Source organism: Cryptomeria japonica, chromosome 4, assembly GCF_030272615.1.
Source record: "Cryptomeria japonica chromosome 4, Sugi_1.0, whole genome shotgun sequence".
Classification (NCBI taxonomy): domain Eukaryota; kingdom Viridiplantae; phylum Streptophyta; class Pinopsida; order Cupressales; family Cupressaceae; genus Cryptomeria; species Cryptomeria japonica.
In genome coordinates this window covers 659,883,785-659,907,759 of record NC_081408.1, presented here as the reverse complement: position 1 = coordinate 659,907,759, position 23,975 = coordinate 659,883,785, and the positions used below count along the sequence as shown (strand labels likewise).

Genomic DNA, 23,975 nt, shown 5'->3' with positions numbered 1-23,975 from the left:
ATGTTAACTATGAAAAAGAATAGCTAAATAGAAGAGGAAGTTAGGAACGAACTCACCAAGATGCTCGTTGTGATGTTTACTTCTACAATATGACACTCAATCCTGCAACGTAATCCCTACACACATGCAAGAGAGAAAATGTTGGGAATTGTGTTTTGGAGTTTGCCCAAGTCAAACCCTTGTTTTGGTGTTTCCACCTCCACGAACAACCCAAAAAGTCGCGGGAAAGGAAGATGATGAAGAAGTTGATAAAGAAGAATGCAAAGACAAATATAAAGACAATGTTATGCTATTTGGTAATTGGAAAATAAACGAGATATTGGACATGCAAGATAGAGTTAGATTACTCCCCTAGTGCTTGGCAAGTGTTGGTATGCTTGGTAAACTTGGTAGCTCGTCGATGCTGCAAAAAATGGTGTTGTTGTCTCCAAGACCTTCAATTTCCAAGAGCAAGTCTCCAATCTACCAAAAGATCCCCCGGGAATGTCCCCAAAACCAAGGATATAAGCTAAGGGACGAGTTTGAATGTGAGTGGCCGCACAGGGAGGTGTTACGATTCCTTCCTAACGCAATTCGTATCATCCCAACGGCCACCTGCTACCTGGCAAGTTGGCGGGACGGTAGCGCGTTGCGTTTGTGTCCATGAATCTATCAGATCAACAAAGTTGGTAACACCTCCGGGGACGCTGACATGGACTTCTTTGATGGACAAAAGAACAAGTTGGCGAACCTGTCCTCCAAGTAACGTGGAGGAGGCACCATATGTCCCAATTGCCACTAAGGGTGATGAGGGTGATATTTTTTACTGTATAGATACACAAAGGGGATAGAACTTGAATAGATTTTAGCAATGTCAATTGAGTTTCAAGACAACCTTTTAGGCACATTTAAATATTCAACGCCTACTTAACATGGCAATTCATTTTTGCTAACAATATGATGTGATAGCTTTGTTGTGCAACAAAAAATAGTTGATACAAATAATTTTTATTTTTTTTGAGATGTTCCAATTGTTTTCTAGCTTCTTAAGGTTGATGTAGAAAATTATAAGACTCGTGAAGAGGCTATTATAATGAAGTTATCTAACTAAGATTTCGATTTCTACATCCTAAGAGTCTTTTAAGAGATTAAAGTGTAAATGGGAAATGTTATGTGAAATTTAAAAAGCTTGTATAATTGTCAAGACATGTTATTCATGTAAAGAATGGCCATTGAGGTATTAATAAGGCAATGACCTATAATAGTTCAAAGAAATGGTGGCATGAGGAAGACTTCCCCATCTCTTCTAAAAGTTAATCTATTTGTGTTTCTCCAAGTCAAACGTTATTTTGTTCACTAGTGTTTGTTCTTTTACTCATGTTTACAAAATTTGCACATGAAGAACATTTTATTTAATTAGTATGGTGTAAATTTGCAAGTGTTTGATTTTCCATATTAAACATAAAGAACATTTTATTTAATTAGTATGGTGTAAATATATAGGAAGATTTGTGTTGGTGAATTAAATAATAGTAGATACTAGTGTTTTTTTTATGTTTCCATGGCAAGGGAACTTGGAGACGGTAAAAGCCTTACTGAATAAGGACAATAGGTATGAGTAATCAAAATAACTTAAACAAACTAAACATAGTTGAAATTTTAAAAATAAATACAATATGGTGAATTTGCAATGACAATTCTAGCCTTTCAGCTTTGTAGGGGTTTTTCTTAGCATTTTTGTCCTAGAAAGGTTTTTATTTTATTTATTTTTACCACATAAACATATTGTCCAATTCTAAAAAGGGGCATCTCCTCCAATCCCCCATAATCTCTAAGACATCCAAGATATCAAGGTCATCACCCAAACCTCTAGAGACATGTGGAACACTATTCCATACCAATTATGGACTAGTTGACAATAATCGTGATTAAATTATTATGTAACTCATTTTCTGCATCCTCTATTAGTAGATCCACCCTTTTCTATTCTAAGCTTTCTTTCCCTATTCAATTGTATTTTGTACTTAATAATACTCTAAGTATTATAAGAGATATCTCATTCCACTACTGAAAATTTCTTAATCCAAGACATTTTTCTTTCCACTAAGACTTTCCATCCTTAAAAATTTCTTACCTCATTTCAATGTATGGTAAGTTTGCATTACTTGCTTTATGTTGTCAAATTGGGGATTCAGTTCTATCTAATTGTTAAGGTTAAACCATGGTAATCCAAGGTTGTGTCTTGTGCTCCTTGAGGCACATCATGGAGACAGAGATGTGTCTCCAATACCGAAGACATCCATGGAAATGTTCCGACGCATACAGTTCTTTTGGCCGCCATCTTCCATCGTTTCCAAAGTCTCCCAACCAAAAATTGGCGTCTCCTACCAAAAAACTTAGGGCAAAATGCATTAGAAGGCAAAAAAGGAAGGTAAATAAATAAAATAAATCTGCATAATGTTTCATGTTGATATTTTGGATGATGCAAAAATTCATGCAAAGTTATAGTGATTGTATCTACTAGTAGATTAGACTTTTTGAGAGGGACATAAACAGTTGTATGACTGGTTTCATGTCACTGTAATGGTCTAAAGAGAAATTGCCTTTACTATTTACTATTCTTGTATGACTAAATTACTGTTCTTGTTTTCAAAGTTCTATGTCAAGATATTTTCAAAAAGTTATTAAATTATATTTTAAAAAATGGCATCTTCAAGTACCCTTGTCTCCTATTTTTGAAAATTAGTTGTAATTGTCCCCGTATCAATATCTGACGTCTCCAAGTACCCTTATCTCCTAGTGACAATGAATTAAACTCTAAATGTTCAAGCAACATGTAATCTTTGAATCGTCAACTAATTATTGAAAAAATTCAAGCAAAATAATGTTCACTTCCTTCACCCACCTTTCATATCAAGCAAGCTAGAAAAAAAAATACTATGAAACTATTTTAAGTATGATTTTTTTCATCTTACCAAGATTGGTGATGAATCATCAACCCTTTCCACAACATTTGAAAACAATTAAACAGGTTGAGTAATGAAACAAGGGCTACACTGCAGCTTAGTTCCTGCCAAGCTGGCAGGTCAAAAAATATTAAATTTGGGGTTGTTAAGAATGGTCTGTAAATGGCCGTATGGTGACATGGAAAAATAGACAACTGCTGCTAATTCTTGATGAGACTCCTACATATTTTGCCTAAAATTCCAATAGTTTTTCCCATACAGTAACTATTATTACTTTGCTCCGCTTTGCGCTTGGAATCTTCAACGGCGTCCTCATTCTCTGTGCTTTTACAGTGCTTTCCTTTCAGCGCTGCATACTCTCAACAGATGAGAATAAACATAAATTGAACTTCAGGCTGTAACTTTATAAGTAGACGAGAAATAAACATAAACTAAAATTCAGACTGTAAATTTATAAGCAGAATTGACTTCATTTCCAGACATAGTGATGCAAAAGCTATTTCTCTGCCATTGCCATTTGTGACGATTCCTGCAGATTTCTCAACATTTTTACTACTTTCCTTCACAATGGGCGGATATTTTCGCCGACCTTTCTGTGAATGCTAGGTCAGAAGGAGTCGCTGGCAACAATCAATAATGTACTATAAAAAATTGAAGTTTGAAAAAAAAAGCATCATTCATTCTTAAAATGAAATAAAAAATTGGAAAAATATTATTTTATATGATTAGAATATTTGCTAAATCTATATCTCTCATCCATTTTTCTATGATTACAATAGAAAAATGCTCCATCAGATAAATTTCCACCTAGATTCAACCCTAGTTACTTTTACACATTCTTGTTAACTTATTAGTTTTACATATTTGCAATTTTGTTCCTTTTTGTTCTCCCGAAAGGCAGCATAGGTACATTTTTAAAAAAGCAGGTAACTTTTGTGTGCAATATAAGCAAACAAGAATTATAGATACACCTTTGCACCATCATCCCTTTCGCCGAGGTCTGACTAATCACGATGGTTCTCACAGCGGTTGATGATGGAAAGCTAATAGATCAATGATGTGACCACGACGACGATATGTATTTCAAACTTTGCCAAATTCTGTCACAGTTTCTGAGGGCCAAAAGTCCTTTGACACATTCCTACGCCAGATCCCAAAGTTTTCATCATTCTCTGTAAGAATACGGCTCTAAGATGGGAAGAGTGTCGTTTTGTATAGTATTTTAGCACCAAGTAGATAAGCTGGGGCAAATGGACTACCCTTCACAAAATGTATTTGGATTTTCAGCTAAAATGCATAATTTATCTATTGTCAATTATGGGACCCATTTCTGCTTCTTTTCTTGCCTTACTACTTCCATTCATTTTCATTTTATGCCTATCCACATGCTCTGCTTTTGACAGCTTAAACATGTCACTTAAAAATCTTACCACTCTTTTAAGCTATGGGTGGCAGGAGCAAACCAGCTAGCCTTTAATAGTAATCATTAATCTGGACTTCCTAAAAAATGGCTAGCATTGAATCCCCAATTCGTTGTAATATTTTTACTGCGGACTTCATTTTTTAGTTCATACACAACGCCTTTTGGAGATGATTTGTGGAAAAATCCCTTTATTATACCATACCTACTAGAATTTCCTTTCTCTGAGTGTCAACATCAGAGTAATCTTGGGTTTTGTTAGCCGTCGTACTACTGTTGAATGTGTAGCTAGGTCATGCTAATCTCTTCTGCCTTATATAAACATTTAGTAACGGGCAAGAATGAACTTGAGCCCTGCCATCTGCAAATGTAGTGTAGATCAGTCTGCTTAAACACCATCAACCTTCTTAGCAGGTCACGACCGAATTTAATAATTTTAATGGAAACTAGAAAGGTGAGGTGGTGATCGAACGCATTAGATATTGGATAGTAAGGCATCATCAGTTCTAGATTTCTGGTTTGTTCATGCATTCTGGTTTACCCTTTTACTTTGACCCATAATTTGATTTGGAAGTTTCAGATGAAGTGTAGTGCAAACGGAAAGCCATCTTCATTTCCATGTGCAGTGTGTAAAATTCTGCGAAGAAGATGTGGAGTGAATTGCATTTTTGCTCCCTACTTTCCGCCTGACAATCCTCACAAGTTTACTGCTGCCCATAGTGTGTTTGGAGCAAGCAACATTATAAAGTTGAAAGATTTGCAAGATAATGCAAGCATGTGTAATGCTATTCTTCCATTTCCATCTGTTTGTTTTGCCATGTCAGCCATCTCAGCAGAGTAGCAGCAAAGTAGCCAGAAAGGATCAGAAAGGACAGACAGCATTAACTTGGAATCTGCGCCTTTTCTTGCAATGTGAAAGGGAAAGCATCTGCTGACATTCTGTAGGCCAATAGAAAACGGACAAATTTCTGCCTAGTTAACATTTTTGAGCGTGTTTCAATTTTAAATCTTCATATTCTAAAATGGTAATAATTTAAAGTCTTTAAACTGATAGCTGATTGGTAGGAAAAGAAAATTTTAATCACTGCTTAAGACAGAGCCCTCCGGTATAGTTCCATGGCAGGAACTAATAATAATTGTTATCTAACATCTAAGTTACCGGTTCCGGTTCGGATTCAGGTTCGGATTCAGGTACGGATTCGCGGATTCGACCAAAAAAAAAAAAAATTGGGTACGGGTACGGGTTCGTCCGTACATATATATATATATATATATATATATATATATTTATTTTTTTTAATATATATATATATATGTTCAAACTTCAAACATCAAAATTATATATGTTCACAGTTCAAACATACAAATATGAAACATACAATGTAACTTTCCCATACAATGATACATAAATGATAACAGATAAATCATAAATCATAAATCCATTATTGCCAATGCCAATAAATATTCTGATATTGATATATCGTAAATCATAAATGTAATATCATATTCATAATTTTTGCATGTAATATCATATTCATAATTTGCAAAAAAGATAATATTCAAGTTTCAAGTTTCAAAATGTGAAAATGTCATGACACAATAAAGTATAAAGTTAAACATTCAAATTACAAGCCATCTATGGGATTTAAATTCCATATTCATCTTCATCTGAAGCATCCAACCCAAGCCCAAGGTCATCAAGTGGTTCAAATTCAGCATCAATTGAACCAATATCAAATGGAATGTCACTCCCACTAGCTATGTCTCTCTCAAATTCTATAACTGCCTCGTCTATAGAGACTTGGCAAAGTTGTGCAACTGTAGCATCTAAATCAGCACACTCAGGGGCTAGATCCCAATTCCTTGTTACACCCTCACTATATCCAGGGTCCTTATGTGACAACAAACGAAGGTTGGAGTGTACGTAGACCAAATCCTCAGCTTTCTTTGCACCCAAATGATTACGTTTGACTGAGTGGATGAAGGAGTATGTACTCCAATTCCACTCAACTGAAGAAAAACTTGCAACCTGTTAAAAGTTAAAACATAATTAGAAATTTATAAATTAAAATTATAAAATAAAAATATGATAGCATCAAATGGAATTGGAAAACTATAAAAATAAAAAATAAAAAGACACATACTTGGGAGTTAAGTTTAATTGCAAGAGGCTGCAAGTAAACGGAGCCTTGACCATGTACATACCACCACTCATCAGCATCCATCCCATATCTAGCATTAAGAGCTACAACATCATGATTTTTTGCACATACAAATTGGCCAAACTCCCTCATGACAATATTTCTTGTCTCCTCATCTTGATATATCTTTTTAAAGGCAGCCCTATAGCCAGAAGCAACCTCTGCATCTCTATATGGTGGCACCTCCTTGGTGTTGCAAGCATCTCTGCACTATAAAATTTTGGCGTCAAAGCAAATGCTAAGAGATGTAAGGGGGTGGTCATCTTGTTCCAACGGCCAACAACAATTTTCTGCACAACTTTGAAAAATGTTTCTGTTGGGTCATTTTCTTTTCTATTTATTACTTCTTTTATTTTTTCCACCATGCAATCCATGCCATCATAAATCTCACCCAAACATGGGAGATCAGTATCAACATACCTGATCGTGCTCATGATGGGCTCAGTGAAATTCAAAACATATTCCACATCATTCCACCATTTCTCACTAAGGATCAATGCTCTTACTTTTAGAGCTCTTTCTATGTGGGACTGCTTCCATACACTCCACAAGTTGTTGATGACCATAGAACTCAAGGCGTCTCGCACCTTCAGAAGTCGTCTTAAGACGAGCGTGTGAGATGCAAATCGTGTTTCAGCAACCTAACATGACATAACAAAATACACAACATATATCAAATGTAAGTCTATAAAAAATACAAATTTAAAACTAAAAAAATAAAAAATAAAATTTAAAATTAGTAATTATAAATTACCTTCAACAACTCCAACTGAGAGAAGGTCCTGAAAATGGCTTGTGACATATGATGATTAGTCACAAACATTTGAATCTCCTCGCCCTCCGCATACAGTTTTTTCACCCAATCAATTTGTGTGCCAAGCTTTTGCATGATTAAATTGAGTGAGTGTACTGCGCATGGTGTCCAGAAGATGTGACCATATGTAGCCTCCACTATAGTCCCTGCTGCCGTACAATTTTTAGCATTGTCAGTTACAACTTGGACAACATTTTGAGGCCCCACCATGTCAATGCATTCTATCAAGATATTGGCAATGAAACTTGCATCTTTCACTTGCCCCTCACAATCCACTGCTTTCAAAAACATTGCCCTTTTAGGGCACACTGCTATAACATTGATCAATGGCCTATTTTTACAATCTTTCCATCCATCAGAAACAATGGTCACACCTATTTCCTGCCATGTATCTTTGATGACCTTCAACTGTGACTCTACGGATGCTTTCTCCTTTGCCAATAAGGTGGTTCTCACCTTTTCATACCCTGGACAAACATAATCAGAAGGTTTATTGCAAAGAGTATGCACCATGTCCCGAAAGTAAGGTGATCTAACAAGGTTGAAAGGAAGCCCATTGCCATAAAGGCAACGTCCAATTTTGGAATCTGCAATCTCTCTCAGTTCATTTTTTAAGGCAAAATCCAATGGGCCTCTTTTCCGTGAAGCCACAACATTCTGATTCTCTACTGCATCAACTGGTGGGTTTTACATGAAAGGATGTGAACTAGCTGGTCTTGTGGAGCCAATGCTACTAGAAGGCCTCTGAGACATTGAGCTTGGATGGACAAGAGGATGATCAGTCTTTGCTTTGCTACTTCTCCTATCAGCTTCCTCTTGTTCTCTAATATATCCCAAAACTAGAGCTTTTGACAGCCCCTTGCCATCTGATCCCTTACAAAATTTTATTCCACGCCCAGGGATGAAACAAAGGTGGCCTTTCACTCGAAAGTATGAGCTGGTATACTCAGTGCCACAATGGTTGCACTGCCAAACAAAACCCCCACCACCAGACACTGGGTTGATCATTGTTGTATAATGCCAAAGTGGTGAATCTTGATCAATTTTAAAGGGGATATTTTCAGTTCGGACATTTGCAACTGAACTAGAGCTTGCACTTGCACTTCCAGTTCCAGCCATTATGTATGATTATATGAATAATGCACCTAAAATGAAAAGATAAAGCACAACATTATTGAAAAAAATTATTAAAATTTCGGCATTATAACCCCATACTATGCATACAAAGTGTAAAAAAATATACAAGACTTCTTTAAAAAAAAAATTTAAAATTTAAAAAAACTTCAAAAAAAAATTTAAAAATTTGAAAAAAACTTGGAAAAATTCTTGAAAACTTGAAAAAAATTCAGATTCACTTACCTTTAATGGCTAAATCTTCCTTCTCCAGTTATTCCTATGCCTTTGATGGGTGTCTCACACCTTCGTAGTCGTCACCTTCGAAGAAAAATTCAAAAACTAAGAAACCTGATTGTAGAGAAAAAATCTTCAAAAATGCAAGTAGAACGGTTTGAATGCATGTTTTGATGCATGAAATGCATCATAAAGGGGGCGGATTAGGGTTTAGATGTTAAAATAAGATTAAAAATTTTGTTTTTTAATTGTTTTTATTTGTTTTCTAACCCATGGGCCCCGTTTTTGGGAACCCACGGGCTTGGGTTCACCCGGGTCCTCCTGGGTCCCACCCGGGTCCTGCATAGGCGCCTGGGTTCCCTGTGGGTCCTGCACAGGACCCATAGGGAACCCAGCCGCCTGGGCAGGACCCGGGTGGGACCCAGGTCGAACCAGGCTCGGACCAGGACCAGGCACGGACCAGGACCAGGACCCAGCCTTTTTTGGCAAGAACCGGTAACTCAATCTAACATCTTAACTTCAGTGCATTGCTACAGTTGTCAATAATATCCATTACATGCACCAAATATAGTTTAACATAAAACAAATGATATGATGACTACAATAAAAAACAATTTATGATTGATAACTTAGAGTTAGAGCATTTGGCACCTACTATTATAATTTTTTGGTCCTTTCTACGGTTTGTCATCAATGCATTTGGCACTCCTTTAATGTTTTGGTCCTTGGATTTCCAGCCATTAATGTGTTTGATGGTCCTTAAATCGCCAATTTTTTTGTTCATTATTGTCAAAAAAAATTCTTCATTATTGTCAATATTTTTTTGTCTATAGCCACCAAAGCATTTGATGAATTCAGTATTATCTCCTGTTGCAAGTGTATGAGATCTCCAATATCTCAAAATCTGTGCATAGGGTTGTTAACTATAATGTCCCCAATTTCGATAAAGCAATATTAATTAAATTAATTAATTAAGATGTTCAAGAATAAATATTATTTCAAAGGATAACTTAATATTAATAAATTTAGTTAAAATTAATAAACTTGAATAAAATAATATTTAATTGTCACTTTATTTAATAATGTTCGTCTCAGCCTCAAGCATTAAATGTAGCCCTGTCTTCTAGAAGGTTGATGGGAGTCTTTATAATGGTAGGTTTGTGGATGAATTGAACATATTCAGATTGTTATTGAAATTGAATGTAACTCATTCCCTTTCCTGAAGTTTCTGAGGACGCAAACCCTTGGAGCTTGAAGGTTTGGACGAAAGCCCAACCCTTCTCCGTGGAGTGATTGCAGGTCAGCAATCACTACAAAGCAAGTTTGTAGAGTCGTCCTTTGAAGACGAATTTCAATAATAAAGATATTTGCTATTATATTATCTCAGTGGAAGTATATCTGTGTGCACATGATAATCTGCAGGGATCGATTTGATAAATATTCAGTTCAGAGCATGATGGCATGTGGGTTATGGTTAATGTTTGAACATTATTTGCTGGGTGTGAATACATCCCTGCTGTTGGTGTGGACTTCTGGATGATGGTGGTGCGCTTTCTCCTTACCTGGCTGTGAGACTCCTATTATTCTGACACAGTATGTTGGAGAGATTTATTTCTGGGTAATACAATCTGGAAGACCTTCTGTGCTGGCTGTACACAACTGTTATTTACTTCTGGGTGCCGCATTGTATGCATCTCTTGAGTAAATTTGCCAGTAAAGCATACTACTGCTGTCAACAAAGGTCAGAAATTATTTACTTCATTACTCAATAAGTTGTTTGAATTCTAAATGATTTATTCGATGAGAAATGTAGTTATTATGATCAGTATGTTATCTACTTTCTGTTATGCAATGGATGATATTAAACTTAAGAAAACTCCATATTAAATCCAAAAATTCAAATTTTACGCAAACTTGCAACTCAGAAGTTTTGGAACAGAAGAAATAGGGAAGTATAGGTGATACTGGGTAAGGGATCTTACAACTCTTACTAAAAATACAATAGTCTTGATCTTAATTCTCTTATTAGTCTTAGCAAACTATTATAATCCATGACATTGAAGTCCTTAAAGCACTCATACCTCACTAGAAATTTGTGTCGATTTTCTAGTTAGAATGCCTTTTCACATTAGTTTTGATGTAAGTGATTTTGAAACTTATTATATTGGAAGGTATCTTGCCAACACTCTAATTGAGTTTTCTCTTAACCGCTAGCTTTGTCACTGTCCCAGGCACAACCAAATCACAAAGTCCCTATTTGGCATATTCAATGTCATAATGTTCCAATGATGTTAGCTCCATTCACCTTATTTTGCAACATCAGATAAAGTGATAGAACAGACACGTCCAAGCAAAAACCAAACAATTTTTTTTCTTCTGATTGCCAAGGCATCCCCATATTTTCCTCACTTGTGTATTGATGTATAATGATTATTCATTGAAAAGATGGCTATATTGTAGAGTTTTGGTTGATGCATTTAAACTCTTAAATCATTATGTCATCCTTGAACCTAGAATCAAGTTTTTTGGCTGGTGTCAACTAGACTAAACTTCTAATAAAAGCTTCTAATGTGTTTCTGATTATTAATTTATTTCAAATCTTTTGGCAATTTCTACAAGCTTAGTCCTTGACCTAAACCCTTAATTCAATCGGATAATCATTACAAGAATACACCACCTTTGAATGGGGCATAAAATTTAGTTAAATATTGCAACAATAGCTGCTTCTCAAAACTAGTGACCATAGTATGCCTTCAGAGTATAAACAGCCAATGCATTCTAAGAATAGACAAACGCAAATTATTCTATGAAGCTCTTCCACATTAGCACTTTATATTTTTTCATCCATTCAACCAATTCCCCTTTTATCTCATTATTAGAGTTGTGAAATTCAGCATATCATGCTTTCAACTTTTTCATGATTTCAACAACGCCATTAGAAGTTGGTTTAATAAACATTCTGCTACCAGCATATGATTTGAGATAAATAAGAACCAATCTAAAATTTGTGGAAATATGCAAGGAAAGAAATGCATTGAACAAGAAGTAATAGCTCTTCTGTAGCATTCAGTTGGAATTCATTCAGATAAAGCATAATGAAGAGATTTCGGTAGTGATTATACCTCCATGCACTAAAGCTTAACACTTGGATAATAAATAAATTAGCAAAAATACAAATTATTTTGGTGAATTTACCTGGCATCAAATCATTCACAAGAAGTGAGTTGCATCTTTTCAAAGGTAATGATTTAGAGCAATGAGGCTCTAAGACTCGAGCTCCTCATCATCAACTAGATTTGAGTTAAATAGATAATTTTCCGAATCTAAGTGCTCCTGATACAATGAAATACCATTCATAACTAATTTGTCTTCTTTTTTGTCATGACTGAAGTTTGGATTCCTTGATCCCTGCAAGAAGTATTGGATGTTAAACAAAGAACTACTGGAGTAAGTTTTGCCTCGTTCAAAAAATAAGAAAATTAACCCAAAAAGGGTAAAGAATAATACCTTTTTCAAGGTATAGAAGAAGTAATGAAACCCATCACCAAAGGTACTCCATTGCATGGACCAGGTAAACTCAGATGTCTCAAAAAGAGGGCGCCTGAAATGAGGCTGTAAAGAACACAGAAAAAATCAAAGACATTCACAAGGTAAATGCATTGCTAGTGCATGCTGGTCATCATTGTACAGTTTATAGTAAGGAAGTATGCTTTAATACCTGACCAAATGATATTGAAATAAAGATGCCCTCCGGTCTGAGAACCCTGTGAACACCTCTAAGCATTGCATTCACCTTATTGACTGTCTCTGGCTTTGGATTCCATGGATCGCCACTATCTACAAGTAGTACATCCTTCAAATCAAGCAAGTTTTAATTTGCTGTCAATAAGATGACTTTTGACTCGAAAGGCCTAAATATCTACCAAATAAGTCCTCCAAACATTTAATTTTTAAACAATATAAAAGAGGATATCAAAGATGTCTTCCCCTTTCTATTCTATTGTCGAAAAAGTATCCAATTCCTCTTTGAAATGCAATTTAATATTTTAAGGTACTCTTTTACATTTATAATCTGTTGATTATGCATTTGAATAGAAGTACCAATGGCAGAAATGCCTCACTTGAAAAAATAAGCAAAACAAACTAAAATAAGATAGCTTAGTATGCCAAAAGTGGAACCAGGTTGAGTAAGGACACAGAATTAGAATCATTTTGTCACTGTTAAAAAAACATTCTATTGGGAAAAAATAATAACAAGTGTAAACAAGTCGAACATTAGAACATCAATCAAAACAACAGCTAAGATAGCCTCAGAAAGCATAGGCCAATCATGTGCAAGAACGAGCCCAATAAATCAATCAGATTTTGTCAGTTGAAGCAATTTAATAAAATGGAAGGGTTAAATCAAAAAGGCCAAAAAATGAGGTGCAATTGAAATAAAAAATATTAAAACTAGATGATCACGTTTTCTAATTCTGATAATTGGGAACATTCCTCAAATAAATAAATGCAGAATTGCAAGAAAGTAAAACTTCAATAGTGAAACACAGGGAGGCAACAGAAGTTGATTCTCCTCAACAGGGATCAACTTTTTGCATCCTCACCTAGCATTATTGTTGAAAGCATTAATGGCTCCATAGAGAAGGCAGAGGTCATATTCACAATTAAATGGTTCTAGACTCCTACAAGGCATTTGTTCTGTTCAATATTTCAGCTTGTAGGGTTCTTTTTCACTTGATACTTATCTACTGTAACTGGATGTACAAATCCCATTAACCTAGTTAGGTCACTCATAGACATTCAACTTTAAGTACCATCTTTCCTCTAGCATCAACAAATTTGATTTATTTGTAATTTAGAAATTCAAAGATTAATTTTGATTTATTATTTTAATAGCCACCCCGCCAGCCCCCAACTCCCCAATCCCACTGTTCCAAAACTCGTAGAAACACTTGTAATTGTGCACGACATGTGTCAAGTGAAATAAAAATATTACATAGCAGGTGCTCATCATGCACTATTATCATCTGTCCAAAAGAAATAAACAGTATAAATCCCAATTAGCTTATCATTCTGCCCCCATTCAGCAGCTGTATGTAATCCTAAATGAATGCAAGCTTGGTGAATTTTTCAAGATACGATTTTCTACTGCTGCTTATTAGCTTCTAAAATAATACCAAGAATTGAATTTCTTAGTAGGCTTACCATAGTCCCTTTCTCAATGACAACATCAAAACTTTCACTTTCAAAGGGAAGGCTTAACATGTCTGTTACTAGGATTTGTACACCTGTAAAAGAAAATATATGTTAAATTAGTTTAGAGTATGACAATCTTTAAAAGCTTGAGAAACAGTGATACATAATATTTAATGAGTTGTCTTTATATAGAAAGTTGACAAAAAGCAGCAATACTTATTTGAGACTTTAACTAGAAAAAATCAACTGAAGATAGAACATACAAAAGAGCACCTCAATCACAAACCATGAAGGCCCTTTGCTGTCAGACGTTTCTGCATCTTTTCCACTGCAACTGATGAAATATCTATGCAAGTAATTTGTGTAATGCCATCCCAGTATAATCCTTCACACATTTGAGAACTACCACAGCCAAGCTCCAAAACCTGTTTCACTTATCAGAATACCCCAATTTTAAAATTAGCTACTATACTCTGACAAATACATATTACTCGTACTTCAGAATAACTAGCACATGCCAGGCAAACCATATAACAAAGTTGTCAAGTCATGTAGTCCAGATATTGTTATCCTATTTCCAAGCACTAGGTGCATTATGGCATGAGAAAACTTGAGTGTGCATCTCTGCAAGCTCAAAATATTTAAATAAACATAAAATAATAATTATACCATAAGAACACCCCAATTTTAAAATTAGGCGCTAACAAATTTGACAGAAACATTGTAGTCATACTTCAAAATATCCACCATATGCCAGGCAAACTATATAACTAAGTTGTCAAGCTGTGTAGGCCAGATACTTGTATCCTATTTTCAAAAACCAGGTGTGTTATGGCAACAGAACAATTGTGTGTGCATCTCTGCCACTTTAAAAGATTTAAATGAACATAACATAATTATTACGCATCACTACCAAAAGATGGGTGCTGCTACTGGTACAGGAGATGAGGACAGCTACTGATATTAGTACATCACTTTCAAAAAAAGTTGAAAACAAGTAATTGGAGACGGCTATATATATCAGAAAATGGATATCTTTAAAGAATGTTAAATACTTGAAACAAAATAAACAAAAAAATCTAACATTTAAATTATTGAAATAGAATAATTATATTGATATTTGATAATCAAAATCATGGTAGAAAAAAATATTTAAAACCATAATCACCTGGAGATGACAAAGAAACTACCAGGGAAATCCATCGCAAATAGACTGAACATTCCATCCTCTTGTAATCTGCAACAAGTCTCCTTAATGTCTTTTTCTTAATTTTGAGACAACATTTAAATATTCTCCTCCTTTTAAATCTTGTGAAAATATTTTATCAGATTGATTTTCTTTCACACACACACACAACCTATCTCAAACTGATTGAATTTTCTTTATATATCTTTTACGTGTCCATTCAAGAAGATTTGTGTCTTCTTGTAATAACCGGTTGTGACTTTCTTATTATTTTTACTTAAGATTGCTAATCTCTATTCAATCACATCTCTAATCAAAATGCATTATCAATAGAGGCTTTTCAACAGTGGCTTATCAATTTGTGCCTTAGTGAATACGTGGCTTTTTCATTCAACGGATCTGATTCATATTGTCAAATCGTAGCTTCCTTAACTGATTTGATTATCCATATCAAATCGTGGCACTAATTTATCGAACACAAGATTTATCATTGCAGTAATGAATTTACCCAACATTTATCCTTTGTCTTTACTCTTTATCGACCGACATCAAAACACTGCTTCTCTAATTCAAATCGCTGCCTTCTTAATATGAGTTGGCCACATAAATATAATGAATTTCTGCAGATTTTAATACCATAATTCCTTTTCTTAGTTTTTGCTGCGTGTATGATCTCTACATACTTAATACATAGTGCCATTCTTTATTTATGTCAGCCATATCATCAACATCTGCTTCTACACATAATGCCTTCATTTCATAAATGAGGATTGGACTTCTTTTTGGTCAATGTCTTTAATGTGTCAGTACTTGGCCATCATGCTTCGACTCATTCATTCACTTGTCTTTCAAGGAGAATCTTCTCTTAACAAAATTGCGATTTCCGGTTTATTATCATCACTGCCTAATGAATCACACAAACGTTTTCCTCACTTTGACTTCTACAGTCACAAGATTTATTAAAGGAATTTCTGTAATATTGGTTGCTCTTTGTGTTAAAGCATGCTGCATATATCTCCTTAAGAAAATCACACCATATATCCTTTATTAAATTCTCAAATTAATCTTCATTGTTTGCGGTTAATTTAGACTATCAATTCTTTATTAACATCTTCATTATGTTCAAGTCACTTCACAAGAAATCGCATCTGCAAATAATAACCATATTTTATTAACACATAGCACAATCAAAATCACATCATCCACCAAGCAATGATGATCGGCTCCATAGAGGATTGACCTGCTTGTTTTCCATTTTGACTTCCGTAGAATATCTTTTCTTCATAATTTCAACATCTGAAATATCAAGGCCTCTTGCAGCAACATCCGTGGTAATCAAAAGGGGGCACTTTCCATTCTTGAATACAGAGACAACCTTTATATGCTCATGCTAAAATTCATCTCAATGTACAGCAACAACATTGCATCCTCTTCTTTGCAGCATTGACTTTTAATTATTATTCTTCATAAAGTCGCTATCTTTAGAAAAATTAGAGATCAAACAAATTGCCATATTAGACAGGAGTTCGCTGCGAATTAATAGTAGTTACTTGATCAATGTCCATTCATTAATAGGTGGCTTGTCTTTCTTCAACCAAATCTGTCTACAACTAAATTTGTTTTGCAGATATCCTTTATCATAGATATCCTTCACTATCAAATCGTTTGGTTCCAATTGTATCAACTTCATTATAAAGATAATACAAGGAGCTTTCTTGAAGTATCAACATAACTATTGTGTCTTATAAACTTATCACTGAATATTGACACCAATACTAATATTTCCACTCTTGACATCAATGACAATTATATCTATAAAATTGTCTTCTTATCTTCTTGACATCATTGACAATATTTCCAACATAGTGGGAAATATGCAATGCATTCCCACTCCTTGGGTACTCTAGAGCATAGTTACAATAATTACCCAGACTCAACAAGTAAGCAAGCAGATGCAGATGTGTCCAAAAGACTCAAGACCCAATCACTCCACAAATCTCATCAGACTCACCGAGTCTACCAAACATGTGGAAACTGGCAATCTCATCTCTAAAACTCAGCCAACTAAGTCATCTACAGAAATAAAAAAGAAAAAGCAAAAAAATTACAGCAACATGTCTGATGGTCCCTTAGCATCAAACTTCAAAACTAACAGCAATATGTCCAATGTCAAACAGCACAATATGCCAAGGGATTTCAATTATTTGTTGTGTCTTCTTCTACAAGCAAGATGTTCAATGGCTGGGAAAGAGTGTTGTGTAGCTTCTACTCACCCATGGAATGCAACCAACCCTCTTCCACTTCTTCTCAGCAATGTTTCTTTGATACCCAATGTGAAGAGCAAATCTGAATTGATAATGTTTTCTTCAATGAAACGTGGTTTGTACAATCAAAAATGAATTAAAAGCTCAATGTATTGATAGAATATATTGTGTTGAAAACACAAAAATTGACACTAATGTATGTGTGGCATCTGAGCTTGGTTAAAAATGATAAAATCATGAAAAATGGCACACACGATGAAGGTCTATGTGGTCTCAAAGGGATTAATTTGGGCTTGGTGGTAGGAGCTCCACCCCTCAACCCTAACCTCTATCCAATACTACCCCAAATTAGGCATTGCCCTGAAACCCCAGGAGGGATGCTGCCCTGAAACCCCCACTCTAGTTTTAAAAAAGAAAAAATGTAATGTCCCCTTTTGGGATATTCAAAAAATTTACCCTAAAATCACAATTTCAATCAAATATATGAAATGTAATACATTTAAGAGTATAAATTTACCAATTGAAATGCCCTTTATAAGAAAATTCCTGGTCTAGCTCCTGCACACAATGTTAGTCACTGGAAACTGACATTAAATCATAAGCCAAGATAACGTCTATTTTTACTAAGCATTAGTAAGCACCATGATATCACATAAGCATCATTCATATTGAAATCCAATTAAGGCAAAAGTCATTCCAGTATTTTCCTATAATAATCTCATTAGGAATTTGTTTGAAATGTTTGCAACTGCAATCTCAAGGTTGGTCACCCTTGTATTGCGAGAGCATGGAAGGTGGGTCATGTTTCCATCCCTCAGTTCACCTTGGAGGTTGGTCATCCTCTCGATCAAGCCCAGAAGCACGGAAAGATTTCAGGTCCATTCCACCCCCTAGCCCATGAGTATGGAAGGTTGGTCGTCCATTCCATCTCTGGGTAGCATACTTGATAAGAAGCATGAAGGCTGGTCATCCTTCATCTCTCGTGAACCTAGAAGGCTGGCTGGCTTTCCTATTTGCAATCCGTTTCAACTAAATTCAAAATGGATTATTATACAAATCTACTATTACATATTTAGAATGAGAGACCTTTTAGATTACTCACAATGATAAATAATTTCTGTAAGTACCATTATTGCATGAACACACACACACAAACGCCTATAATATACTTTATTCATAGATTTATCCTTTAATTTAATTGCTGCTGATAAAAATTAATTTCTGCTATAAATTCTCTTCTGATTTCCCAATCCTTTTCTTGCTTGTTGCTTGATCATTCCATGCCTTCAACAAATGGATTGTCCTCCTATTTATATCTTCATGTGGAGGGGAGGTCACACCTCTTCACCAACCCTTTCTTTGCAAAGATGCACCTCCTCAATACCAAACGCTGCCTTGGGTTTGTTTTTAATTAAATTTTGTTTTACTTTAATGCTAGTCACTACCCATAATTAATGGCATCGACCCTTTGCCTCTATGCCAATGTTATGTGCAATTTTCTTCATGGTCTTTGACCCACATTCAAGGCTTGCGATCAGGGTGTTAGGCTGCGATTTGTTCTTTACAATGGCAGGGGCATAACAAAAAAGGAAATCATTTTGGGCAATAAGGATGGAAGCAATATTTTTCATCCTGTCAATTTTTTCACAAATAAATACCAAGTAATTAAATTACATTTATAATTTAGATTTCCCAAGTCAATCCCAATCTTCAGTAATGCTCCTATGGCTTATAGCAACATTGTAAACTTGTTTGAGATATGAGCACATGATCCCACATAAAGGTAGTGATGTTGGACTGAGAGATGCAAGCTCTTCCCATAGTTCAAGACTCAACCATGAAGATCATAATCAAAGAGTTTCAGACACCTAAAACACTTGAGAATATCTATATATTTAAAAATGTTGTTTCCAACATAAATTCACTTTTGTACTCGTGAAAATGTATACTTGTGTCTATGATTGGTTTAATATGTCTTTATTGTTTATTTATTGAAGGGTGTCTAATAAAAGCTTTAAACCCTTTAAATCTCTATATTTCATGGTTTTTTCAATTTGCTGAGTCTAAGTGGAAAGTCCAAGTCTAAGTCAAAAATCAGCTTGCTGAGCTGAAGTCAAGTTCAAGTCTTGTAACTATATGCTCTAAGTATGCAATTTATAGTTACCTTCACAATATTTTTAAAAATTATTCAGCAATTTATGATAACCAAGGACTTTAAATGAATGCAATTGCTAATCAATCATAAAGCTTTTAAATCGCAATTTCATTTATTTCAAACTCTTATCTGCAAAAACTCAGTATGCATGAAAACACATCATGGGGGGGTTTAGCCATCCCTATACCCATCATGTTTTGGTGTGCAACGATGCATTGGAAACATCCCCAAACGATTACCAAAATCCCAAGTTGTCAGATCGGGTTTGGGTTCAAGTATGTGTTAAAAGTTTGGGTTTGTAATGCAACAGATTTTTTCTCAGGTATGGTACAATTGTACAAACATATATATTGGAAACATCCCCAAACGATTACCAAAATCCCAAGTTGTCAGATCGGGTTTGGGTTAAAGTATGTGTTAAAAGTTTGGGTTTGTAATGCAACAGATTTTTCTCAGGTATGGTACAATTGTACAAACATATATATATGTATACACACACACACACACATACATACATGTACATATACATATGTCTACACATACATACACACATACATACATACACACATACATATATGTAAATATACATACATGTACATATACATATCTACACACATTGATACATACACACGTGTGTATGTGTGTATGTATCTATGTACATGTGTACATGTGTGTATGTGTGTATGTATCTGTGTATGTATGTATCTATGTGTGTATGTACAAGTTTTCTCATGCTTAAGGAAGCCAACAACTTGCCAAAAAACTCACAGGAATTGCCAAAAACCCACTGCATAACTTGTGGTCGTGGTCAGCACGAGTTGGATACAATTTTACATGTGAAAATGATGTGATAAAGACATGTTTTCAAAGCGTTTTTTTTGTTAAAAACTTAAAACCCTACCTTGACACCAAACGACATCACAGTGGATTTTGGCGACTGAGCAGGAGTTCAATCATCATCAGGTATTTTTTGAAAAGCTTTGCACTTTTCTCACATGTTTTCCTTGATTCAACCCTACTATAGTCTGCATTTTTTTTGCATCGCCAGTATGCCTTAAAAAAAAGACTTTGCAGAGATTTTATAAAGTTAAAAATAAGTTTAAAAAAATGGGAAAGAAAAATGATTGGGTGAAATGTAAAAACCGATGGAAGCATAGTTTGCATGCAGCCGTAAAAAATAAATTAGCAAAGATTTCATAAAGTTAAAAATAAAAATAAGTTTTAAAATAATTTGCATACTCTAAAAAATTTAATTCAAACTTTAGAATAATTATTTTTTGCATATATTAATTTTTAAGTTATATTAAATTTCATAAATTTTTGGTGAATTCAAATTGAAAAATTAAGATTCAATAACAATATTATTAATTGTATATATTATTGAATATTCATTGTTTTAAGTTTTTAATTATTATGATTAAAATATATTCATACATGATATATTAAATATTAAGAATTTAAGATTTACACTAAAATGATTCAAATATAATTTTTAATATTTTATTATTGTAAGTTTTAAAACTTAGAAACTCATATTAATTATTATGTATATATTATTTATATGGGTAATATACAGAGAAAATTAAAACAGTTTATTATATATATAAATTGAAATCATAAATATAGTGAAAATTATTTACAATTTAACAGTTCTAGCTCAACACTTATATTCTTTTTATTGTTGTGTTGTAAGTTGATTTACAATCACAATGGCATCCAGCTCTGCATCTCCTTCGAACTCTGCAAGTGCAAGTCAACCTATTGGATAGTTGTGACCCCACTTGGAAATATGGCATAATGGGACTGGTACCAGAGACTATTATTTGTACCTAGTGCATGAAGAAGCATAGTGGAGGCATCAATCGCCTCAAATATCATCTTATAGGCATTACTTGTCGTGATGCCAAACCATGCAAAAAAACCCCTAAAGAGGTCAAAAAAGGGATGATAGCCCTCCTTGCAGCACTAGAAGAAAAAAATTGGAGAGGGCAAGGCAACAAGCAGCCATACAAGAAGCCACTGCTCCTAATTTGTCAACAACAGCTGAGACGGATGTGCAACACATTGTTGGTTCTACTCGCAATCCACATATAGATGCCCAATCTTCCTCCTCCACTTCAAGCAAATCATTTTTTTTTGAGCCTAGAAATGAACCAAGATCACAGCCCTCATTGGAAGCTAATGTGTGGAATAGAGAGGTGCACAAGAAAGTAGAGAAGGCTTGTGCAAACTTTTGGTATTATAACAACATTCCCTTCAATGTGGCATGGAGTCCATATTGAGAGAGCTTGGTGACAGCATTGACAGTTGCAGGAAAAAGGCTCAAGGCCCCAAGTCCAAGAGATTTAAGTGGCAGGTTGCTCCAAGATGCTATTGTAGATGAAAAAGAAATTGTGGAAGCTGAAAAGAAGCAATGGCAAAAATTTGGCTGCTCAATTCTTTCAAATGGCTGGACAGATGGAAGAAACCGCACTCTTGTCAATTTTATAATGGTTTCAAATGGTGTGATGGTTTTTATATAGTCAGTTGATGCCTCCAACATAAAAAAGAGTGCAGAAAATTTGAGCTCAATGTTGGAGGAGGTTGTTTTAGAGGTGGCCATAGAAAATTTGTCCAAGTTGTTACTAACAATGCAGCGGCATATGTGGCAGTTGGAAGGTTGCTTCAAGAGAGGCATCCGACACTTTTTTAGACCCTTTGTACAGCTCATTGCCTTGACCTTCTTTTGGAGGACATTGGCAAAATTGATTGGGTGAAACCAATTGTAGAAGAAACAAGAGATATAACCAATTATATATATAATCACTCATGTGTTCTTTAATTGATGAGAGAGCACACTAGTGGCAAAGAACTTGTGCGATCAGGAGCTACAAGGTTTGCAACAAATTTCCTACCATTGCAAAGAAATACTAGTTTATTGACTTCTTTAAAGCAGATGTTTTTGAGTCAACCAGTAGACTCAACTTAGTCAAAGAAGGTTGATGGAGAAAAGATTGTAAAAAAAAAAATTATAGTGAATTTGCAACTCTAGAGCATTAGAGATTTTCGAGGTAACTTCAACTTAATTTAATTTTCAAATTGAATCCTTTATTTTTAATTTTAAACTTTAGAAGTATTTTGTTTCATTGTAATATGTAATTTGAATTTGTTTCTACTTTGTACTTTGTGGGTGATTAAGTTGTTTGTGAGGATCTTGCACTTAGTGGATGGCAAGAAAAATGTGATGGGATATATTTATGAGAGAATGGATAGGGCCTAAGAGGCCATCAAACACCATTACAGGGGGGATGCAAATAGATTTGCCCCTATTTGGGATATTATTGATCAGAGGTGGAACAATCAACTCCACCAACCCATTCATCCAGTGGGGTACTTTCTCAACCCCAAGTTCTACTTCTCTAGTAGCTTCATAGATGCTAATGGGGAGGTTATATAGGGCCTATTCACATGTATTGAGAGGATGGCACCTGTAAGTGCAACAAGAGACCTCATCCTTTTAGAGTTGCAGAATTATAAGGCAGCTAGGGGGCAATTGTTTTCTTCCAAAATATGTATGCAAGGCAGAGAGATCCAAACACCAAGTAAGAAAAAGTGAAGCCCTATATCTTGCAAGTTATGAATTACAATTATTAATAGAATATTGTTTATTTGCACAAAAATTTGAATACATTATTTGCAGGTTCTTGGTGGGAAGATTTTGGTGGAAATACCCCAAATTTGCAAAGGCGAGGCCCTCTGAATCTCAAGCTTGTAGTGCTTTTGGTTTTGGGGGCAATTGGAGTATGTTTGATCCCATTCACACAAAGAAGCATAATAAGTTGACTCAAAAACACCTAAACGATCTTGTTTTTTATGCTTCAGCTTCACACAAAAAAGGTGCAGGACCAGCCAGACAAACTCATTGATTTAGATGACATTGATCCATACAATGATTGGACCGTGCAAGATGATGAGACCTCCTTGTTTACAAAGGATGAGATTGCTGATTTCGAGAGGCAAGCTATGGAGGATTTGGCTACAGCAGAAGCAAGGGAGATTGGATTGGATGACATTTATATGGTGGAGGAGCCACTACCACCTACCAACATGATGAAGCCACAGACACAATCTTCTACACCAAACAGGGAGCCAAATTCAAGTGCGAGGACCATACCCTCTACCTCCCATTATTTCTCTAGGGTGAGGAAGAGGAAGATGTAAAAACTTATAATGTCTAAGTTGACAGGGGTACTTGGAGGCTTTGAAGACTAGTACTAGTACCAATAAGGCAAATTTTCAAAAATAGGAGACGGGGGTACTTGGAGACAGCAATTTTTTTAATATAGTTTAATAATTTCTAGAAAATAGCAATTGTATTAGTAGACATTATGGAAAATGTGGAAGCATTCACACGGCATGTGAAAATTGTTTACACTCACAGTTTTGTGTTTAAATAAATAAACCA

The 23,975-nt window shown here is 34.9% G+C and overlaps 1 protein-coding gene across 3 annotated transcripts in view; it reads right to left on the bottom strand.

The window, feature by feature from the left end:
* The window catches only part of LOC131061789 (uncharacterized), a 48,215-nt gene that overhangs the window by 8,680 nt on the left and 15,560 nt on the right, over window positions 1-23,975 (bottom strand). Inside the window, exons 3-8 of one of the 3 annotated variants that reach the window (XM_057995620.2) lie at window positions 14,213-14,351; window positions 13,936-14,018; window positions 12,449-12,583; window positions 12,238-12,342; window positions 11,926-12,138; window positions 2,087-2,363 (exon numbers count right to left, since the gene is read on the bottom strand). In XM_057995620.2, the coding sequence (XP_057851603.1) occupies window positions 11,995-12,138; window positions 12,238-12,342; window positions 12,449-12,583; window positions 13,936-14,018; window positions 14,213-14,351 (606 nt within the window). In that variant the 3' untranslated portion in view covers window positions 2,087-2,363; window positions 11,926-11,994. Of the gene's footprint in view, window positions 1-2,086; window positions 2,364-2,968; window positions 3,295-11,925; window positions 12,139-12,237; window positions 12,343-12,448; window positions 12,584-13,935; window positions 14,019-14,212; window positions 14,352-23,975 lie in introns of those variants that run through there. The other 2 variants (XM_057995619.2, XM_057995621.2) reach the window with 2 other exon arrangements.